This window comes from Mus musculus, chromosome 5 (genome assembly GCF_000001635.26).
Source record: "Mus musculus strain C57BL/6J chromosome 5, GRCm38.p6 C57BL/6J".
Lineage (NCBI taxonomy): Eukaryota > Metazoa > Chordata > Mammalia > Rodentia > Muridae > Mus > Mus musculus.
In genome coordinates this window covers 138,237,020-138,259,460 of record NC_000071.6, presented here as the reverse complement: position 1 = coordinate 138,259,460, position 22,441 = coordinate 138,237,020, and the positions used below count along the sequence as shown (strand labels likewise).

General features: G+C 45.7%; 2 protein-coding genes across 9 annotated transcripts in view; both read right to left on the bottom strand.

The window, feature by feature from the left end:
• Window positions 1–65: 65 nt before the first annotated feature.
• Lamtor4 (late endosomal/lysosomal adaptor, MAPK and MTOR activator 4) lies at window positions 66–3,979 on the bottom strand. The gene is made up of 4 exons (NM_001081108.2): window positions 3,658–3,979; window positions 3,128–3,208; window positions 689–806; window positions 66–421 (listed from the first exon to the last, which is right to left on the bottom strand). Exons 1-4 carry the CDS (start codon window positions 3,658–3,660, stop codon window positions 324–326), a joined length of 300 nt encoding a protein of 99 aa, NP_001074577.1. The 5' UTR covers window positions 3,661–3,979; the 3' UTR covers window positions 66–323.
• A 3,605-nt stretch (window positions 3,980–7,584) lies between these two features.
• Window positions 7,585–22,441, bottom strand: part of Nxpe5 (neurexophilin and PC-esterase domain family, member 5) — a 44,378-nt gene continuing 29,521 nt past the window's right edge. For 2 of the 8 annotated variants that reach the window (XM_017320941.1, XM_011240943.1), the window contains exons 3-7: window positions 19,482–20,224; window positions 18,464–18,546; window positions 15,085–15,156; window positions 10,532–10,744; window positions 7,585–8,349 (exon numbers count right to left, since the gene is read on the bottom strand). In XM_017320941.1, coding sequence (XP_017176430.1) covers window positions 7,817–8,349; window positions 10,532–10,744; window positions 15,085–15,156; window positions 18,464–18,546; window positions 19,482–20,224 — 1,644 coding nt within the window. In that variant the 3' untranslated portion in view covers window positions 7,585–7,816. The remainder of the gene's footprint in view (window positions 8,350–10,531; window positions 10,745–15,084; window positions 15,157–18,463; window positions 18,547–19,481; window positions 20,225–22,441) is intronic. The other 6 variants (XM_017320940.1, XM_011240945.1, XM_011240946.1 and 3 more) reach the window with 6 other exon arrangements.

Below are 22,441 nucleotides of genomic sequence, written 5' to 3'. Positions count from 1 at the left end.
AGTCGATGATAGGCACAAGGTGTAACCTCACCCCCACCCAGACAAACCATTCTGTGCACACATCCTGAGCCCTAGACAGGTTGGACTAGTGTTTATTAGGCAGAAGGGAAGAAAAGGGGTCCCCCTAGTCATAGTTCCCCTAGTCCCTTAGCGTAGAAGTCTCTTAAGCCTGGTGCCTCGCTCAGGTGGGGGGTCAGGAAGGAGGTAGTGAGCACAAGCCCAACTCCAGCAAGGACAGCAGAAGGTGGTATGCTTCCCCACCCCCACACCCCGGGGACAGGCCCCAGAGGCAGGCTTCTTCTCCAGCCCGTGCCTTTTATAGCTCAGACATCAATAGGTTCACGACCTCGGTTCTGCCTCTTCACTACAAACACCCTCTGTCCTGACACAGTCACCAGCAGCGTGTGTTCACCAAAGACCACTGCAGAGGGAAGGGAGCAGGAGTTAGTGGGTACAGTGGTCACCAAGGAGGGTCACAAAAAAAAAAAAAAAAAAAAGAATTGGCATAGGACAAAGCAACCCCTTGTCCTTATTGCTCTGTACTCATCCTAGAGGGACCTAGTATGAAAGCAGTAGTTGAACCAGGGACTACAGGAGGAAGTGGGAGTTGGTGGAATGGAGCCAGGAATTCCTTCCCTGAGCAGTGAGGCCGCTAAAAGAAACCCCCCCACCAAAGGCAGGAGCTCACCAGACAGGCGTTTGAAAGGGATGTTCGTGCCATGGTGCAACTGGAAGCCACAGGCTGTGCTGACCAACTCCGAGATGGCACTGGCTGCTTGCTCATCGTTCTCAAGGTCCCCAGATGACTGTGTGTGGATGAAGGAGGGTAGGAGCAAAAGACAGACATCAGAGTTAGGAACAAATTCAAGGCACAGGACCTCTGCCTCCTATACTTATGATCTCCCTTTATACTTGCCCGTAGTCCCAAATTACCCAGCTTCAGAAAAATACCACCTACAACCCCTTTATGATGGTGCTGTCTTTCCTTGTGCCATCTTGTTTCTCATTCTGAAATGCCAGGCTTCATTTGATAGCCATGTGAGGGGTCAAAACCTAGAGTATGATCACCAAGTGATCAGGTCCCCAGTCCCTCATGTGGGAGATTCTAGGCAGGGGCTCTACCACTGAGCCACACCCCAGCCCCTCACTGGGGGATTCTAGGCAGGGGCTCTACCACTGAGCCACACCCCCAGCGCCTCAGTGGGAGACTCCTGGGCAAGTGTTTTACTACTGAGCCACGCCCACAGCCCCTCACGAAGGATTTTAGGCAGATGTTATATCACTGAGCTAACTGCTCAGTCTTTGAAGGTTCTACCTGTTACTCAGTCTTCCCACTTGTCCTGTCTGTAGGCTATGAAGCAGAAACACCCACTTTGTCTTTAAAGTTTTCCCTCTGGCTAACCCTTGGGCAAATAACAAGACAGTAGTCCAGACGTCCTCTGGACAGTAGAACAGACTGTTTCAACATCCTCTTCCCACCGCTTCTAAATGGGTCCTTAACTAGATTTAGTTCCTTTTGCTCTCGGTATCTCCAGCTGTATACTGGGCCTATATTCTGCGCTTGTGAAAGTCTCATGAGAAAACAATGAAAACATAACAGTGCCTACATAATAAATGTACTACAACCGATAGCATTCCATCTCACTCGGTGTCTACAGTCAGGCCATCAAAATTCTCCTTAGCTACCTCCTTGGTCAGCTTCCTTTCTTGATGTCTTATTTGTTCAGGTACCATAGTATTTTTCTGGTTTCCCCTGTTCAGAGTCCTACTGGATAAGTACTTCAGAAAGGTAGAGTACATGTAGAAGTACTTTACCTAGTAATTATCTCTGGGCTGTGGGGGTGGCTCAGTGGATAAGAGTTTTTGCTGTACAAGCAAGAGGACTTGAGTTCAAATCCGTCAGGAATGACCACACTCACACCTGGAATCCCAGCACTGTGGGTGTACAGCCATGTGGACTGCTGAGGCTTGCTCAAGGCCGCCAGTCTAGGTACGGGTTCAGAGACCCTGCCTTAAGGAATAAGGCAGAGAGAGTGGTGAGAGTGGGTCTCTAATGCCCTACAATGGCTTCAGCACATGCATGGGCACACACCCGTGCAGGCACTAAAAACATAAGCTAAAATGTCTTCTGTCCTTGCTCCTCACTGCTACCAGTCCAGTTTCCTGCTTATATGGCTCTCCTGGGACACTTGTGCTACACCATTTCTGTGAGTCACAGTTGTTTTAAAACCCTTTAACCCTCAAGATTTGTCGAAAGATGTTGAAGCTAGCCGCAGGAAGTTCAGTATCAGTCTTACCACAGCATCCTTCCTCTTCAAATGGTTTCAACACAAAACCACGGCCAACTCGGGCACTGGCACACTCAGGCAAGCATGCCCGGCTCCCAACCCTGAGGGTTCTTTTCTCTTTCACAATTTTCTGCCCTTGCAGCGTAGCTCAATTCCTGCCTCTAGAGAAGTCTTGCCCCCACCCCACCCCACCTCACCCCCCAAAATTCTAGAGGCAGGCAAAAATGGATCAGAGCATAAAAGTGCTTGCCTCAATGCCTGATGACCTGAGTTCAATCCTCAAGACCCACATGGCAGGAGAATTCACTCCAAAGTGTCCTCGAACTTTCACCCCCTGTGGCACCCATACGTGCGTCCCTACAAGAATTTAACAAATAAAAACAAACTACAACTAACTAACTAATTGTATAACTTGGGTAATGGTTTGTTTGTTGTTTTTTGAGGCTGAGTTACATGTAGTCCAGGTTGTGATTGAATTTGATATGTAGCCAAAGATAAGCCTGAACATCTAACCCACTGTTTCCACCTTCCAAGTGCTGGGACTACACTCTGTTTGGTTTTATGCAGTATTGGGATTGAAGAGAAGGCTCTGTGCATGCTAGGCAACTCATTCTCCGTACTAAGCTACCTCCCCAACCTTTTGGTAATTAGCTTTTATACCACATATCCAAATACTACATAAAGCTTACTATATGGCAAGCAAGGAACCACAGAGAAGACAAAAAGAGACAACTTGGAAATATTTGAAGGGATTTCTGGGCTGTGTGTCCCCAAAGGACCCCCCCACACACACACACACACACACCCTCCACCCCACGCTTTGCTTTCCCACAACGCACCGCCAGCACTGCACCTTCGCTCAGCACCAGGTAGCCAAGCTGGTCTGGGATTCGCTCCAGCCCTTGGGTCAGTGCGGAAGTCTAGAGGGTAAAGAGACAAGGAGAATCATGACAGCCTTGCAAACCCATCTCCCTCCTGGATATGAGCCTTCCAAGGCCCTCATAATGGCTTGTAACACTGAGTCTCCATCCACGGTCACTATTGGACCTCTGAGCTCTTCCACTTGTCATGTAGGTGACCCAGGAGGCCTTCCTAGCCCCTCAACCCCTCCTCATGTCCCTTCCCACTCCAGTCCCCTTATGCCCCGCCCCTTGTGCCATCTAGACTACTCCCCCGCTGCAGAACACCCGGTAGCGGAGCCTTCCTTCTCCAGCCCTCCCTGTCGCTTCCCTCCCATCTCTGTTCCCTTTCGGTCCCAGGGTGGACTGGAGGTGACAGTGAAATGCAAGCCATAAGGTGGCAACAGAAGCTCGGAAAACAGGGACGCGGAACCGCAGGCGTGCACACCCGCGCATGCGTCCACACTCACCATCGCAGCCGTAGGTGCAGTGTAAGCAGTCTGCCGGATAGGTAGTTTCCGGCTCCAGGCTCGGGTCAGGTGGTTTCACCAGCTGACTGTAGCCCAGCCCTTCGCTTGAGGATTGGATGGCGGGTATGTCATTATACTTTATCAACCACTGCGGAGCCCCGCTTTCCGAACACATTCGTGGATTGGTTGCATTTCCCCGCCCCTCAGGATTTGCCTGCGAGAGTTGTCCGGAGAGTCGCGGGGCAGTGTCGCCACACGAACGTGCACTGCTTCTATCCTTTGCAATAGGAATATGCATCTGCCGGTGGCTTCCAAGAAGAAAGTAGAACAGTCCGGTGATGTAAGAGGAGTCTTAGGTGTCACTGTTCAACCTGAAAAGAGAAACTAATGTACCAATGTGAAAGACGATGGTTTGGTTTACACGTGAAAAGCTGTTCACGTGTTAACTTTCTGCCTTGAGTATATGTGTTAAGAGTGGATCGGCCCAAATATGGCTATGAATGAGTAAATCAAATTTGCTGTGTACACACAGTAGTGTAAGATCAATACAAGATGATAATGTCCTGACACCAAATGCAGCTTGAGAATCTCCAAAACAAGAGAAAGCAGGCCAGGGAGATGGCTTCAGAGACCACTCAGCCTTCAGAGGCTCAGACCCAACCAAAAGGACGGGTTGTGAAAGGGCAGGTTCATAAGGCTATATATTATGTGGTCCCATCTATGTAAGACGCTTAGCTGTGACTATTGCCGAATGCTTGTAATCCTAGTTTAAAGCCTGAGAGGCCGAGGATTGGGCTGAATAGGGAGTTCAGTGCCAGACTGAGGCCTGAGCTACCTACCAAGATCCTGATTAAAACACATACACTTCTTGCAAATACAGAAAAACTGAAAGCAATTACTAGTTGGTAGTGGGGCAAGAAAAAATAGGAAGTGCTTATTAATGAGGGTATGGCAGGGCATGTGATTTAAGCTTTTTGGAATTCATATTGAAGTCTGCATATCTTTGTGAATGTGCCGAAGTTACTAAGTTGTACACTAAATTAGTGAATTATATCCCCCACCCCATTTATTTTCAGTGCCAAGAAGCAAAGTCAGGGCCTTATGCATACTGGGTGTGGGTCTGTACCCACAGCACTAAACAAAGAAAGTCGTCCACCCCAAATCATCTTGTAGAAGCAGCAGCTAATTAGAGAAAATGAGGCAAGGCTGTAGCTATCGTTTCAAAACTTGCCTAGCATGCATAGGCCCCAGATTCAATCATCATGACCAAAAAATTGAAGTAGGGCTGGCAAAGTGGCTCAGCGGGCAAAGGTGCTTGGCACCATTGCTCTGAAGTGGGTATACAAATATCAACAGCTGCTTTGTACAATCCAGAGAATGGTCTACAGTAGCCACAATTTTTATTTTGAACGAGTGACTTTATAAAGTGAGTGAGAGAGAGAGAGAGAGAGAGAGAGAGAGAAGCACATCAATTTCCATCAAATCAGGTACTCAAGTATCCAAGTATCCAGCCAAAACTACCTGAGGAAGTCCCTTTAAGACAACTACGAACAGACAGAGTTCTGGGCAGAGCAGAGAGTTTCTTCAGGGAAGGCTTCTAAGTAAAAGAACAGAAATCATGAAATTGGGAGCTTACAGACATCCATCCAAAACCAACCTGGAGAGGCTGAGGTTGCTAGCTGGAGTTCTGGATTACGTTTTCACACCATGACTGAGCATTCAGCTTCTCTATAACATTGCAGGAACTTTTTTACCATGCGTGAGCCCTGGGGATCTCTGTTGGAAATGGTTTACCTGGCAGCTGTTGTCAAGGGCAATTTGCTTGTTGGCTTAATTGGTTGGTTGGTTGGTTGGTTGGTTGGTTGGTTGGTTGGTTGATTGGTCATTCTTGAGACAGAATATCACTAATGTAGACTAAGCTAGCCTAGAACCCAAAGAGCTCCTCTGGCCTCTGCCTCTGAAGTTCTATGATTGAAGGTGTGCTCCACCATTCACTGACAGGTACAAGATTTTTGCTTTTGATGTTCTGTTTGAAAAGACTGGAATTTGCACAGGACACACCAGGACCAAGTTCCCAACACAAAGGAGAGATTTATTTGCTCCAGAGGGACAAAGAGTGTGGATAGAAGACAAGGGAGAGGGGAAAGAAATATTTGCTCCAGACAAAGTGACTACCTCTGGATAAAGTGGAGACAGGCATGGTCCTTAGGCAAATGGCAGTTTATAAAAGTAAAATAAGAAACCTGTGATAGAATGAGTTGCTTTGTTTTGATTAGACATGATAATTAAGGTGACCAAAGGGAGGCTTTTGATTGCTGGACTTTAATATTTTAATACCAGGCTGGCCTTGAACTCAGAGATCCACACGACTCTGCCTCCATAGTGCTGGGATTAAAGGCCTGTGCCACCATGCCCTGCTTTATTTTTATTTTTATTTTTATTTTGTGTAGCTTTGAGTATCTGTGTGAGTATATGCCATCTGCGTGCAGGTGCCCATGATGGCCAGAAGAGGTCATTGTTTCCATGGGAACAAGAGTTACAGGGAGTTTTAAGCTACTCATCTAACTGGGGTGCTCTGCAAGAGCAGCAAACACTCACAGCACCAAGCCATCTCTTCAGCCTCCATGCCTGCAGGCAAGCTTGGACATTGGTAATTTGGGAAAAAAATGGATATATTAACTTGACCGTATGTGCATGCACATTTTGTTTGTATTCATGTGCTCCACCTGTATGCAAGGCTTAAAGAGGTTGGACGAAGGGATTAGATTCTCTGGAATTGGAGTTACAGATGGTTGTGAGCCATCACAATATTGCTGGGAATCAAACCTACTAAAGCCTTCTCTCTAGCCCCAGTAGTTTACTTATGTTGAACCTAAGCATTTAGCTTGGTGAGAGGTAGTTAGAGTAATAGATACTAGCAGTTCCCCAGGCTGGGGGAGGGATGCTGTTTGTCCCTCTTTTTTTGTTTTGTTTTGTTTTTTCAAACAGGGTTTCTCTGTATAGCTTTGGCTGTCCTGGAACTCACTTTGTAGACCAGGCTGGCCTCGAACCAGAGATCCGCCTGCCTCTGCCTCCCAAGTGCTGGGATTAAAGGCGTGCGCCACCACCGCCCGGCTGTTTGTCTCTCTTGACCTAAGATGTTCTCTATTCCTTTTGTTGTTGTTGTTGTTGTTGTTGTTGTTGTTGTTGTTCTTTTTTTGAGACAGGGTATCTCTGTGTAGCCCTGACTGTCCTGGAACTCACTTTGTAGACCAGGCTGACCTCGAACTCAGAATGGTTTTTTTTTTTTTTAAACACTCCAGATTTTATACCACTCCTGGTCTACCCTGTGACTGTTCCCCATCCCATACCTCCTCCTCACCCCCTGTCTCCACAAGGATGTCCCCACCTCCCCAACCACCACCTCACCAAACCACTCCACTCCCTGGGGCCTCCAGTCTCTTGAGGGTTAGGTGAATCTTCTCTGACAACCCAGACCTGGCCGTCCTCTGCTGTATATGTGTTAGGGGCCTCACATCAGCAAGCCTAGTATGCTGGTTTTTCAAGGCAGCATTTCTCTCTGTAGCCCTGGCTGTCTTGGAACTCACTCTGTGGACCAGGCAGAAACTTTCAGAGATACTCCTGCCTCTGCCTCCCTAGTGCTGGGATTGCAGGTATGTGGCTCCACCATCCAGCTAAAAGCTGTCTTTTAAAAAAAAAATTAAAAAGAGGGGTTTGGGAGATAGTTCAGTAGGTAAGGGTGTAAACACGAGGGTTTGAGTTTGAGTTCCCAGCAACACATTTAAAGATCTGATATGAACTTTGTGCCTGTAACTCCAGAGCTGTGGACACAAAGAAAAAGATGTTTGAAACTTTCTGGCTGCCAGCCTAGCTCTAGAGTCCAGAGACCCTTTCTCAAAGAACAAAGGTGACAGTGATAGAACAGGATGCCCTAAGATCTTATATTCAGAAAGGGATTGTGTACATATATGCAAAACATGGTCTCCTAATATAAAACTAGATTGTCCATGTGGTGCATAGAGAGAAGTATAAAATATGGAACCAAGTGTCATAGTGGGTGAGCCAGGGGTAGCTTCAGCTTTCTGTCATTCGGAGTCCATTTTTTCGGTGGCCACACCCAGGCTCTCCATCCATGCAGCCTCAGATCCCTCAGGAACACTCAGGTGGAACAGATGAAGGACAGAAATAATTCCACTTCATTGCGGACAATAAGCTTCCTTGGGTGGATGTTGTCTGGCACATTCAAGGTGGAGGTCATTTCCCATGCATCCACAAAGGCCACTCGGAGACCAACAAAGGCAGCTCGGAGCAAGCGATTCACCTGCAGTGTGAGCCAGTCACTGCCATACACGGATTTGTAGCCAGTATTGGCCAGTTTGATGATGACCAGAGTACTGGGTTCGTGGTCCAACAGGGCCTTCACAGCTGCCCGAATCCCTACCAGTCTTCGGGCAAAGATGGAGGGAGGGAAAGTGGTAAAGTGGGCCCCGATGCCCAGCACCACCACTGTGTAGGGTCCCCCAGCCAGGCCGTGTAGTTCTCTGGCCACAGAGTGCAGGGAGGCCACTGGGGTGCGGAGAGAACGCAGGGGCCAGCTGTGGGCCCTCCAGTGCAACACTGTCCCCCGAGTTGTCTCCACAGCCATCAGAGGACCTACCTGATAAGTGACATGTAGATCAACTGGCTTCAGGGCTGTTGGGAGGAGGAGAAGGAAGGTTTTAACTTAGGGAACCAAGCAAGATGGCTCAGGCAGGAAGGGCTCTTGCTACCATCATTTATAACTTGAATCAGATCTCCTGAGATCCATAAGGTAGAAGGAGAGAATTTGCTCATGCACATTGTCCTCTGAACTTCTCATACACTATAGTTTGTGACTGTGCGTGCATGCACACACACACTCAGTGAATTAACATGGGGTTGTTGTCTTCTCTTATACATAAACATTTATTTATTTATTTATTTATTTATTTATTTATTTTCTGGCAACAAATCTTACTATATTGCCTTGGCTGGCCTGAGCTTCACTATGTAGGTAAGGCTGGCCTTGAAGCCACAGATCTGCTTGCCTCTGTTTCCAAGTGTTGGGATTGAAGGTATGTAATTCTACACCCAGTATGCACATAGACACACACACACATGTACACACATGTATACAAACACACACATATATGAATGTGTATCACACATAACTATTTGAGAGAGTCCTATGTAGCTCATGCTAGATTTTAACCTTCTTTGTAGCTGAGAATGGCTGGCCTTGAATTCCTAATCTTTCAGCCACTTTGTTGTGGTGGTTTGAATATGCTTGGCTCAGGAAGTAGCACTGTTTAGAGGTGTGGCTATGTCAGAGTGGGTGTGGCCTAGTTGAGTAGGTGGACCTAAGTGTGTCACTGTGGGTATGGACTTCAAGATCTTAGTCCTAGCTGCCTGGAAGCCAGTCTTCTCCTATCAGATGAAGATGTAGAACCCTCAGCTTTACCTGCACTATGCCTGCCTGGATGCTGCCATGTCCCACCTTGATCATTAGGAACTAAACCTCTGAACCTATAAGCCAGCTCCAATTAAATGTTGTCCATATAAGAGTTGCCTTGGTCATGGTGTCTGTTCACAGCAATAAAACCCTACCTGAGACATATCTCCAGAGTGCTGGAACCATGGGAATATACTACTATACTCAAGTTGTATAGTATTCAACTCTCCACTACGGATATGGACACTGAGATCCTAGAATGTTAAGTATTTTAACATGATCACAAACAATGCTAGCAAGGGATGTAGCTCAGCATGTGGAATGCTTGCCTAGAGTGGTAGGGCTAGTAGGATGACTCCTTAGATAAAAGCCTTGTGATACAGGCCTGATTGCCTGAGTTCCATCCCAGGAAGGAGAAAACTGACTTCTGAAATTTGTTCTCTGAACTAGATACATGTTCCAATGACAAGTGTACAACCTTGCACCTACCACACACACATGCACACATACATAGACTCACTGATAATTATAAAATAAAACATAGTACACTGTATCTAAGAGTGACATCAGAAATTGTTTTCTGTCCTCCACCATAGACAAACACACACACACACACACACACACACACACATGTACACATAAACACATGAGCACATACACACATGCACACACACATATGCAAGATGATGGCTGCAGATTTTATTTAGAAACCCAATGATGATGCTTTTGCTATCATTCCACATTGCATTGTTTAACGGTTTGTTGCACTGGCCCTTAGCTATTTTAGAGAGCTCTGGTAACTAAATAGGGGAAGCAACTTGCTGAATGACTTCATTCTTTCAGGCTGGAGTGTGCACTGGTTAGGGTTTACTTACCACACAATCTCATGTTATATCCCAAATACCTCAAACACAACACCAACAAGGTATGGGAGCATATTGCTGTAAGTTTATCACATGGGAGGTGGAGACAAGAGGATCAGAGCTTCACGATCAACCTTAGCTATATATAGAGTTTCAGGCCAACCTGAGCTACATGAGATTTCCTTCATTCATGCTCACACATGCATACATGCATGCACATGTGCGACACACTGTTCTTAAAACACACTCAGAGCTGGGATTTAAGTCTAGCACTCAGGATGCACAGGCTGGTGGTGGATCTTGAGACTCTAAAGCCAGATTGATCACCATAATGAGCTCTAGACCAACCAGGGCTACATAGTGAGACCTCATCTCATAAAACAAAGAAAACATCCAACTCCTTCACTCATGGACCTTCAGAAAGACCCAGCAGCCTGCACCAACTTTTTTCTAAGTGAGAGTGTCTCCCTCAATGCAATCACTGTCAGGGTTCTCCATCAGGAGTCCTCACAGGCCCTCCTCTCCCCTCATGGTCACTCACAGGGCACTGTGTCTCGCAGATACTCCCACCACTGCCGAAGTGTGGAATCCCCTAACATGTAGACAATGCGGCCAGCCAGGCAGTTCAGGATGCTGTCCACAGTGGGGAAAGAGCGACTAGAACAGAATGTTGAGTGCCATCTGTCTTGGTAGTAGAAGCCAGAGGGTTTTGGAGACAGGTGGCCCGGGCTACATGGAGGCCTTGAGGGCAAGGCTACAGGGGAGAGAAGAATGGAGTAGATGCAAACAAACAAACAAAAAACAATAAAACCCCCACCTTTTACATCTTTTTGTAAATGAATTTTTTACATTTGTGTGTGTCTGTGTGTGTGTTTGTGTGTGCATGCATGCCACAGGACATGTGTGGCACTCTGAGGACAGCCTTTGGGAGTCAGTATTCTCTCTTCACCATATATATCCTAGGGTTTGAACTCAGGTCATCTTTGCCCACTGAACCATTTCAATTGTCTAGTCAGGCAATCTTCTGCATTCTTTACATGTAGTAGATCATGAGTTTGAAACAGTGTTAGAGTTATGGTTTTACAGCTGTAAACAAAACAAAACAAACACATGACCAAGGTAACTCTTATTTAGACAACATATAATTGCGGCTGGCTTACAGGTTCAGAGGTTCAGTCCATTATCAAGATAGGAGCATTACGGAAAGGAAGAATCAAAATATCACTGTTTGCAGATGATATGATAGTATATATATGTGACCCTAAAAATTCCACCAGAGAACTCCTAAACCTTAAAACAACTTCGGTGAAGTAGCTGGATATAAAATTAACTCAAACAAGTCAATGGCCTTTCTCTACACAAAGGATAAACAGGCTGAGAAAGATATTAGGGAAACAACACCCTTCTCAATAGTCACAAATAATATAAAATACCTTGGCGTGACTCTAACTAACGAAGTGAAAGATCTGTATGATAAGAACTTCAAGTCTCTGAAGAAAGAAATTAAAGAAGATCCCAGAAGATGGAAAGACCTCCCATGCTCATGAATTGGCAGGATCAATATAGTAAAAATGGCTATCTTGCCAAAAGCAATCTACAGATTCAATGCAATCCCATCAAAATTCCATCTCAATTCTTCAACGAATTAGAAAGGGCAATCTGCAGATTCATCTGGAATAACAAAAAACCTAGGATAGCAAAAACTCTTCTCAAGGATAAAAGAACCTCTGGTGGAATCACCATGCCTGACCTAAAGCTGTACTACAGAGCAATTGTGCTAAAAACTACATGGTACTGGTATAGCTACAGACAAGTAGACTAATGGAACAGAATTGAAGACCCAGAGATGAACCCACACACCTATGGTCACTTGATCTTTGACAAGGGAGCTAAAACCATCCAGGGGAAAAAAGACAGCATTTTCAACAAATGGTGCTGGCACAACTGGCAGTTATCATGTAGAAGAATGCGAATTGATCCATTCCCATCTCCTTGTGCTAAGGTCAAATCTAAGTGGATTAAGGAACTCCACAGAAAACCAGAGACACTGAAACTTATAGAGAAGAAAGTAGGGAAAAGCCTCGAAGATATGGGTACAGGGGAAAAGTTCCTGTATAGAACAGCAATGGCTTGTGCTGTAAGATCGAGAATTGATAAATGGGACCTCATAAAGTTGCAAAACTTCTGCAAGGCAAAAGACACCATCAACAAGACGAAAAGACCACCAACAGATTGGGAAAGGATCTTTACCTATCCTAAATCAGATAGGGGAATAATATCCAATATATATAAAGAACTCAAGAAGGTGGACTCCAGAAAATCAAATACCCCGTTAAAAAATGGGGCTCAGAGCTGAACAAAGAATTCTCACCTGAGGAATACTGAATGGCAGAGAAGCACCTGAAAAAAATGTTCAACATCCTTAATCATCAGGGAAATGCAAATCAAAACAACCCTGAGATTCCATCTCACACCAGTCAGAATGGCTAAGATCAAAAATTCAGGTGACAGCAGATGCTGGCAAGGATATGGAGAAAGAGGAACACTCCTCCATTGTTGGTGGGATTGCAAGCTTGTACAACCACTCTGGAAGTCAGTCTGGCGGTTCCTCAGAAAATTGGACATAGTACTACTGGAGGATCCCGCAATACCTCTCCTGAGCATATATCCAGAAGATGTCCCAACCGGTAAGAAGGACACATGCTCCACTATGTTCATAGCAGCCTTATTTATAATAGCCAGAAGCTGGAAAGAACCCAGATGCCCCTCAACAGAGGAATGGATACAGAAAATGTGGTACATTTACACAATGGAGTACTACTCAGCTATTAAAAGAATGAATTTATGAAATTCCTAGGCAAATGGATGGACCTGGAGGGCATCATCCTGAGTGAGGTAACCCAATCACAAAAGAACTCAAATGATATGTACTCACTGATAAGTGGATATTAACCCAGAAACTTAGAATACCCAAGATATAAGATACAATTTGTGAAACACATGAAACTCAAGAAGATGGAAGACCAAAGTGTGGACACTTTGCCCCTTCTTAGAATTGGGAACAAAACACCCATGGAAGGAGTTACAGAGACTAAGTTTGGAGCTGAGACAAAAGGATGGATCATCTAGAGAATGCCATATCCAGGGATCCTTCCCATAATCAGCCTCCAAATGCTGACACCATTGCATACACCAGCAAGATTTTGCTGAAAGGACCCTGATATAGCTGTCTCTTGTGAGACTATGCCGGGACCTAGCAAACACAGAAGTGGATGCTCACAGTCAGCTATTGGATGGATCATATGGCCCCCAATGGACAAGGTAGAGAAAGTACCCAAGGAGCTAAAGGGATCTGCAACCCTATAGGTGTAACAACATTATGAACTAACCAGTACCCCGGAGCTCTTGTCTCTAGCTGCATATGTATCAAAAGATGGCCTAGTCGGCCATCACTGGAAAGAGAGGCCCATTGGTCATGCAAACTTTATATGCCCCAGTACAGGGGAAACACCAGGGCCAAAAAGTGGAAGTGGGTGGGTAGGGGAGTGGGGGGGGGTATGGGGGACATTTGGGATAGCATTGGAAATGGAAATGAGGAAAATACCTAATAAAAAATATTTAAAAAGGGAAAAAACCCAACAAACAAACAAAAGATAGGAGCATGACAGCATCCAGGCGGTCGCAGTCATGGTTTAGGAGGAGCTGAGCTGTCTACATTTTTATCTGAAGGCTGCTGATAGATACTGGCTTCTAGGTAACTAGGAAGAGGGTATTAAAGCCTATGCCCACAGTGACACACCCACTTCAACAAGGACACACCTATTCCAACAGGTCCACACCTCCTAATAATCCAACTCCCTGGGCCAAGCATATGCAAACCATCACATAATACGAGGTAGCCTTAAATTCCTATGTAATTGAGATTGCCCTTGACACCTTGGGTGGTTTGAATAGGTTTGACCCACATAGATTCCTGTGTGTGAATGCTTAGCCCACAGAGAATAGCACTACTAGGAGGTGTGGCCTTGTTGGAGTAGGTGTTTCCTTGTAGGAGGGGGTGTGTAAATGTGAAAGTGAGCTTTGATGTCTCCTAGGTTTAAGCTCTGCCCAGTGTAGAATTCCAGTCTCCTCCTGGAGGCCCACATAAGAGAGCCTCCGTCTAGCTGCCTTCAGATTAACATGTAGAACTCTCAGCTCCTTCTCCAGCACCATGTCTACTACCTAGATACTGCCAATATTCCCACCATGACAATAATGAACTGAACCTCTGAAACTGTAAGCTAGCTCCAATTAACTATCTTTTATAAGAGTTGCTTTGGTCATGGTGTCTGTTCACAGCGATGAGACAACATCTAATCTTCCTGCCTTCACCTCTAGAGTGCTGAGACTTCATATGTGCACCTCCAAACTCAGGGGGTAGCACTGTTCATGTCTCCACTTATAGATGGGGACTCTGAGGACCTAGAATATTAAGGAAGTAATTTACCATGATAAAGAACAATGATACGCGTTTAATCCCAGCACTTGGGAGGCAGAGGCAGGTGGATTTCTGATTTTGAGGCCAGCCTGGTCTACAAAGTGAGTTCTAGGACAGCCAGAGCTATACAGAGAAACTCTGTCTCGAAACAACCATTAAAAAAGAGAACAATGATGATGGGCCAGGCATGGTAGCCCATGCCTTTGGGAGACAGAAACAGCCAGAGGTTCATGAATCCAAGGCCACCCAGGTCTACCTAGCTCGTTCCATACCAGCCAAGGCTACATAGAGACATCCAGTCTCAAAACAAAGAAAGAAAGAAAGAAAGAAAGAAAGAAAGAAAGAAAGAAAGAAAGAAAGAAAGAAAGAAAGAAAGAGGGAGGGAGGGAGGGAGGGAGGGAGGGAGGGAGGGAGGCAGGCAGGCAGGCAGGAAGGAAGGAAGGAAGGAAGGAAGGAAGGAAGGAAGGAAGGAAGGAAGGAAAGAGGGAGGGAGGAAGGAAGGAAGAAAGGAAGGAAGGAAGGAAGGAAGGAAGGAAGGAAGTAAGGAAGGAAGGAAGGAGCAAGTGAAGAAAAAGAACATGAATCTCTGGAGATGCTCTGAGTTATAGAAAGCTTACCTATTATATTTGATGCTCTGGGTTCAAGTCTTAGCACTGAATAAACCAGCTTTGTCAGCTTCTGGCCTGTAACTCAGGAGATGATGGCAAAGAGATAACAAATTGAGGTTGTGCCCACCAGATGGACCACTGAGTAAAGGCATTTGCTCTGCAAGCCTGGTGTCGGCTTCAGTTCAATTCTCCAGGACCCACCCAGGCGGAAGGTGAGAACTGACTCCACACAGCTTTCCTCTGACCTCACATACACACATATGGCATATGTACACCCACACCCACACATATACATAACCACACATAGGTAAGTAACTTTCAAAGGCCACTAAGATGTCTCCATCGCCAAGCTTGATGGCCTGAGTTTGATCCTGAGACCCACAGGGTGGAAGGAGAGAACCTATTTCTGCAAGTTGCCTTTGAGCTTTAAACTTTTGCTATGTTATGCATGGCTACACACACACACACACACACACACACACACACACACTACTTTAAACTATTTTCAAGTCCATCCTTGGCTACATAGCAGGTTGGAGGCCACCCTGTGTTAGCCAAGACACTGTTTCAAAAGGAAAAGACAAGCACCAGCTGCTGTGGCTCACATTGTTAATGCCAGCACTCATAAGGCAGAAGCCAGCAGATCTCTGTGAGGAGTTCGAGACCAGCCTGCTACACACAAGCATGTTCCAGGCCAGCTAGCTCTGCACAGTGAGGCTCTATCTAAAACAAACAAACAAACAAACAAAAAACTCAGTTGAACAACAACAAAAGCTCTCTCTAAACCAACAGTTGGAAGCACTATGTAGAAGAGACGCTGAGAACCACACTACACATAGCAAAGCTGTGGAGTGCTGCATTCTTCACACAGTGCTTAGGCCCTGCTGCTGCCACCACACATCAAGAAAAGGGCAGGGGAACCAAAAGGACAGCCAGGAAATGGGATGAGCCACAGAGACAATTGTCTCTGAGCCACAGAGACAATCCACATGAATGTTTGTTCAGCCTCATCCTCCAAGGACAAAGCTGGAACCCTGAAAAGGCTCCTTCAAAGCAGAGAGAAAGTGACCAAAGGGCAAAAAGGAAACCTACTGCTATCAATGATGGGAAAATACAGAGCTGCCTGTGTTTGGCTATGCATCTGAGCTGCGATAGTGCTTGCCTAGCATTCATGAAGCCCTGGCTTTGATCCTGAGTTTGAATTCAGTATCAGGTGAGGCTAGAATTGAACTTGTGATCCTCTTTTTCTAGAGTGCCAAGAAAGTAGGTATGCACCACACTGCTGGATTTACCCCTGCTGCGCTCCCTCTCCCTCTCCCTCTCCCTCTCCCTCTCCCTCTCCCTCTCCCTCTCCCTCTCCCTCTCCCTCTCCCTCTCCCTCTCCCTCTCCCTCTCCCTCTCCCTCTCCCTCTCCCTCTCCCTCTCCCTCTCCCTCTCCCTCTCCCTCTCTCTCTCTCTCTCTCTCTCTCTCTCTCTCTCTCTCTCTCTTTCTGTTAATATATGTGTATATGCCTTCTGTATGTGAATTCTATTTCCCAGCCTATATAGGAGTGGTATTAAAAAGAACAATGAAAGGCAGGGATAGCATTTGAACCCAGGAAGTGTGCTGTCACAGCCCCTGTACTATCCACTGGATCACACTTCCCTGGTAGGACTTAGGCTAAAGATCTGGAATAAAGCCCATCTGAGGACTTGGGAGATGGTTCACTGGATTGTGCAATGGTGAGGACTTGAGTCTGACCCCTAGAATGTGCAAAAGCTGGATGTGGTATGCCTGGAACCCCAGGACCCGGGGAGGTAGAGATGACAATTTCCAGGGCTCCAGCCAGCCTAGCTGAACAGCAAACTCCAGGCTCAATGAGAGACTTTGTCTTCAAAACAAAAAATAACCTTTATGTGTCCCAATGTTTACTGTTCCAGAACTGACATGGCACCTGGAGCTCTTCCTCCATCCTGGGGTTGATGACTGGTGGCCATAGACACTCCTTTCCTGGTAGGAGTGGTCACTCACATGTGGAAACAACTCAAGTACTTCCCTCAGTGACCATGCATTTGGGGCTTAGAGGATGCTAGGGGTCAGGTCAGGTGAACTTCAACCTGGGCCTTCCAAGTGGCTGGACACAGGCATCCCAAGACCACAGGGCTGAACACTTGGATTCTTATGCCTAAGGCTCTAGACCAACTCTAGGGGTGCTGTATCAGTATATTCAGGGACAGCATGAAGCAACTGGCACCTTATGCCCAGTGTTCTTTAGATGTTGAACAGATTTTCTACAAAGACTTCTTTCTTTCTGGTGTGTGTGTGTGTGTGTGTGTGTGTGTGTGTGTGTGTGTGTGTGTGTGTGTGTGTGTTATAGTGGTGAAGAAGGATTCGTGTGGATTCCAGCTTTGTCTGCTGTTGGGGAGTTCTCTATAGCTCTCTCTTGTCCCCCACTTCAGGTTCACCTTTGGGTTGGGAATGTGATAAATCCAGGGCTCCCCTACTTCTCTGAGGGAGGTGTCAATGCCTTCAGTTCCTTCCTTTCTGAGGGAGCATCAAGAGAGAGGCTGGGTCCCTCGAATACTGTGAGTGCTTGGCTAGTCAAGGCCACTTAGCACTTGCAAGTCACTATGCAAACACCGTGTTTGGAACCTCTACAAGCAATACTGTGGACACTGGCCCTCCCATGCCTGCTGGCTGTGGCTGGAAAGAGCAGAATTAGCTCTTCCTTCCTGCTTGAGTCCTGTAAACCATCTAAACAGCTACCCTCAGGCTGGCAGGTCCCCAACTTTTTCTGCTTTGATCACTCTCAGATAACAAATCACTGCCAGTTGAAACTGCTTTCCCTGAAAAAAAATGTAACACAACTTAAAGAAAAATAAAATAATAATAAGATATTAAAAATAAGCAAGCCGGAAGAACATTCTGACACCAGACGTGTCCATATACTTCTGCAAAGAGAGTGAACACCACCCATATACCACAGGTACAGGGAAACAGACACAGACACACACCACACACACACACACACACAGAGGCATATAAACACACATACACACACAGAGACAGAGACAGATATACAGAGATAGACCCTCAGAGATAGATAGACAGGCGTAGACACTCAGACACACACATATACTACACAGACACGCATACATTACACACACACACACACACACAAATACATGCCAGAATTCACAGACACAAGCACACACACACATACACACATCTACACCCCAACACATATATGCATACACATAACAGAGACACACACAGATAAACACAGAAACACACACACAGATACAGATAAACACCCAAAATACAATCACAAGCACAGACATACACACATACAAAACCCATCCAAGCTGATGCCCAGCCCCAGCCCCAACATGTTCCAGCCTCACTCACCCATGTTACTCATGTTCCCCTGCGTTGCTGGTAAGACCAGGATTGGAGGTACACCTGAAGGGAGTTTCTGGTCAGTCACATTCCTGAGGAAACACTGAGTGTGAGCGTTGAGGGAGGTTGACTGAGTGAAAATTAGATTTGCAAAGAGCAGACCATGGCTGACTGGTTACTTGTCCTATGCCTAAATCTGGGTCGCTACAAGAGAGTAAGCACACTAACATAGGGTGAGTATAGTTGTTAGGAGGAATATACAAAGAAAAGAAAAGAAAAGAAAAGAAAAGAAAAGAAAAGAAAAGAAAAGAAAAGAAAAGAAAAGGTGTTATTTGTTCACTCTTAGTTAAGATAATAGAAGAGTCACATAGTTCTCTTTTATAAGAAACAGCTCCATGGTACATGAGAAAATCAAATTTTCCTGCCACTAAAGTCTAGAAAAAATAATAAATTTTGTCATTGTTCTTACACAAACAGTCACTAGGGAATATAATACCCTCCTCCTACCCATGCCTTCCCACCCACCCCTGCTTTTTTGACACAGGGTTTTATGCCCATTCACCCCAGGCCAAGGAGTCCTTGAACTCTTAACTTTTCTGCCTTCATAAAAAGGTGGGAAGAGAGGCCCCTTGGTCTTGTAAACTTTATATGCCCCAGTAAAGGGGAACAGCACAGCCAAGAACTAGAAGTGGGTGGGAAGGAGAGCAGGGCTTGGGGAGGGTAAAGGGAAATTTTGGGATAGCATTTGAAAAGTAAATGAAGAAAATATCTAATAAAAAAAGGTCACTCTCAACCACACAAGAAACTCAAGTTCACTCCAGGTGTAGGAATCTCTAAATGATGATGATGGTGATGATGGTAACGATGAAGATGATGACAACCATGTTCTTGCTACCAAGCCCAATAGACTGAATTGATACCTGGGTTCCACATGGTGGAAGAAGAGAATAACTTCCTCCAGTAGTCTTCTCACCTCCACATGCCTATGGTTAAAATTGGGACTCATTCAAGATTCTAGATTTCTTACCCAGCCAGCAGGGCTTCATCATGTGACGTGGTCACCTTCAGATAACTTCCACTTGAGTGACCCACTAAAGCATTGCAGGGCAAAGTAGAGGGTTGAGCACAGAACCAGCTCTCCCCAGAAACCACATCCTTGTACTGGCAGGTAGGCCCTTTGGCTCCAGTTGACTGGGGGTCCACGTTACAGATGACAGTCTCTAGAGGCCCATCTGTTCCTCGGAAATACCCTCTAAAATCAACAGTGGCTCGTTTTTCTCTCCAGACCCTTTGCAGGACCCTAACTGCCTCACTGGAGTGGATCAGCCGCACTTGCACCTGGGCCCGTCCAGCCCAGAGCAGGGGGAACGACAAGAGGTAAGTGCCATTCTTCAGATCCTTCACCTCCCCTGGGACTCCTGCTCTCAATTCTGGGCCCAGCAGCTGTGCCCGAAACAGATCTCCACCGTGAACTTTAGCTCTTCCTCGGTGATCCCTAGCCACAAGGATGGCTTCTAGGTTACTTCCCAGAGTAAAGGTGGTGTGGGCCGGACCCTTCAAGCAGTATGTGGAGGTTCTGGGGCTGGTAGAGGCCAAAAAATCATCCCTGTCTTCACCAGTTGGAGGCCAATAGAGAAGGCTGGTCAGGTTGGGGAGTTCTTGAGGCAGAGAGTCCCAGTCGATGGATTCTGAGACATACTCAGGGACAGTGCTGGGTTGTGGGAGCCAATGGATCATGGGCTCAGGCCAAGGCATCATGAAGCAGAGCACCTGTGGTAAAGAGAAAGGATTGTGCCATCATGCTGTGTGTGTTCCATTTTCTTCCTCAAAGGAGGTGTTTCTTACTTTTTTGTTTTGTTTTATTCTTTTCGAGACAGGGTTTCTCTGTGTAGCCCTGACTGTCCTGGAACTCACTTTGTAGACCAGGCTGGCCTTGAACTCAGAAATCTGCCTGTCTCTGCCTCCCAAGTGCTGGGATAAAAGGAGTGCACCGCTGCCACCACCACCCAGCAAAGGAGCTGTTCCTATTGGCTGAATAGCACCTAAGTGTCCTATCTGCCCGTGTCTTTCTGTCTGTCCTTTATAAGCCTTGCATTTGAGTCACCATGACCTTTATGTGAAAGAAACATCTCAAGACTGGTGTGATTCTGTTACCAGAATTTCTAAAAATTGCCCCTGGAGTCACCCCATGTTAACAGGGAAGTAGGGTGGCCCAGTGGTATTCTTCATCTTTTTTTTTTTTAATGTAAGTGTATGAGGGCTTTGCTTTCATCTCTCTATGTACGATATAAAAGTCTGGTGCCCAAGGAGACCAGAGAGAACATTGACTCCCCGGAAACTCGAGGTACAAATGGTTGTGACGTGAGCTATGAGTGCTGGGAACTGAACCTAGGGACTCAGTAAGAGCAGTCAATGCTTTTAACCACTGAGCCATTTATCCAGCTTTGAATGCCTGTTGAGTTTGTATTTTCTTTCTAAACAGTGTGTGTGTGTGTGTGTGTGTGTGTGTGTGTGTGTGTGTGTGTGTGTATGTGCACGTACACATGCATATGTACACATCTTGTGGCCTGAATGTGAACATCAGAGGACAATTTGTAGGGTCATTTCTTTCCTTTCTCCATGTCCAGGGGATCAATTTCAGGTTATTAGGATCTCTTACCTGTTGAGCCATCTTGCTGATCCCATTGTTGACATTGTCTGATATGCTAGAGAACAGTAGCTTGGATGCTTACAGACTCTGCAGACCTAAGAACTTTAAATCTAAACTGGCAGTGAAAGAGAGAATGGAGAGGAATCTCACTGTATACTTCGGTCAGTCAACAAGATTTTGGGTAGGTAGAACTAAGAAATGGGGCTAAGGAGGCCAGGAAATGGATTCTGCGAAGGTTCACCTGAATACTATGTTCATGGACATGGGTAGTATATAATATATGCATTTAAATGCTACTTAACTAACCTGTATATTGAATACAGTGAGGATCAGCATCCAAGTTACTTCTATTTGTGTTTGTAAATTAGAAACTTATTATAGCATTAATAAGCATGGAAGAAGGCCAGGTATGGCATATTTATAGTCCCAGACTTCATTAGATAGTAGCAGGAAATTCAATAGTTTCAGTTATTTCTGAGAGCAGAGTTCCTGGGGAAGTAGAGCAAGACCTGACGGGTGAATTCCTGAGTGAATGTATGCAATTGACATGGATACAGCTATGTCAAGGACCCCAATGCCTCAGACCATGGGAAATTGGAAAAACCCTCCCTAAGCTAGTCTTAAGGAAATTGCAAAACCTCCCCTCATGGCCTGAGAGTGAATGTTGATAGTGATGACCACCAAGAACAGCATCAGCTGTGAAGTGGAGTTAACCAGAACCTAGAATGCTATGGAGGGCAGAGATGGAGAAGTGACCCAAGCCCTTTGGAAAATGCTAGAAGATCATGTATGGACGTCAGCCATTAGAACAAGAAGCTGTAAAGTTAAAGTTGCCTTGGAGACCCCAAGATGTAGAGATGCCAGAGCCAGGTGATACATGCCAAGGAGAGCTGCTAAGAGGAACTGGAACCAGCCAAAGAGAGGATTCTGTGGCAGTCCACAGTGCTGAAACGAGCTGGAGATCTGAAGAGCCCTTCTTGGACATCAGACATGGAAATGCAGACTTTAGAGTTTGCTCCACCAGTTTTTAGTCTTGCTTTGGTACATTTCCTCAATGTGACATTTTGAAATGGCAATGTATATCCTGTGCCATTGAAAGTATGTGATCTGCTTTTTTATTTTGATTTTATATGAGATCACAGTTAAGTGATTGCACAAATCTCAGAAGAATCTTTGAACTTTGGACTTTTAACATTGTTGAGACTGCTATAGATTATGGGGACTTTTGAACTTGGAATAAATGTAATTTGTATTATGCTATGGTTAGTTATGGACACCCATAGATAGATTCATGTGGATTTTTATTTTCGAGACAGGGTTTCTCTGTGTAGCCCAGG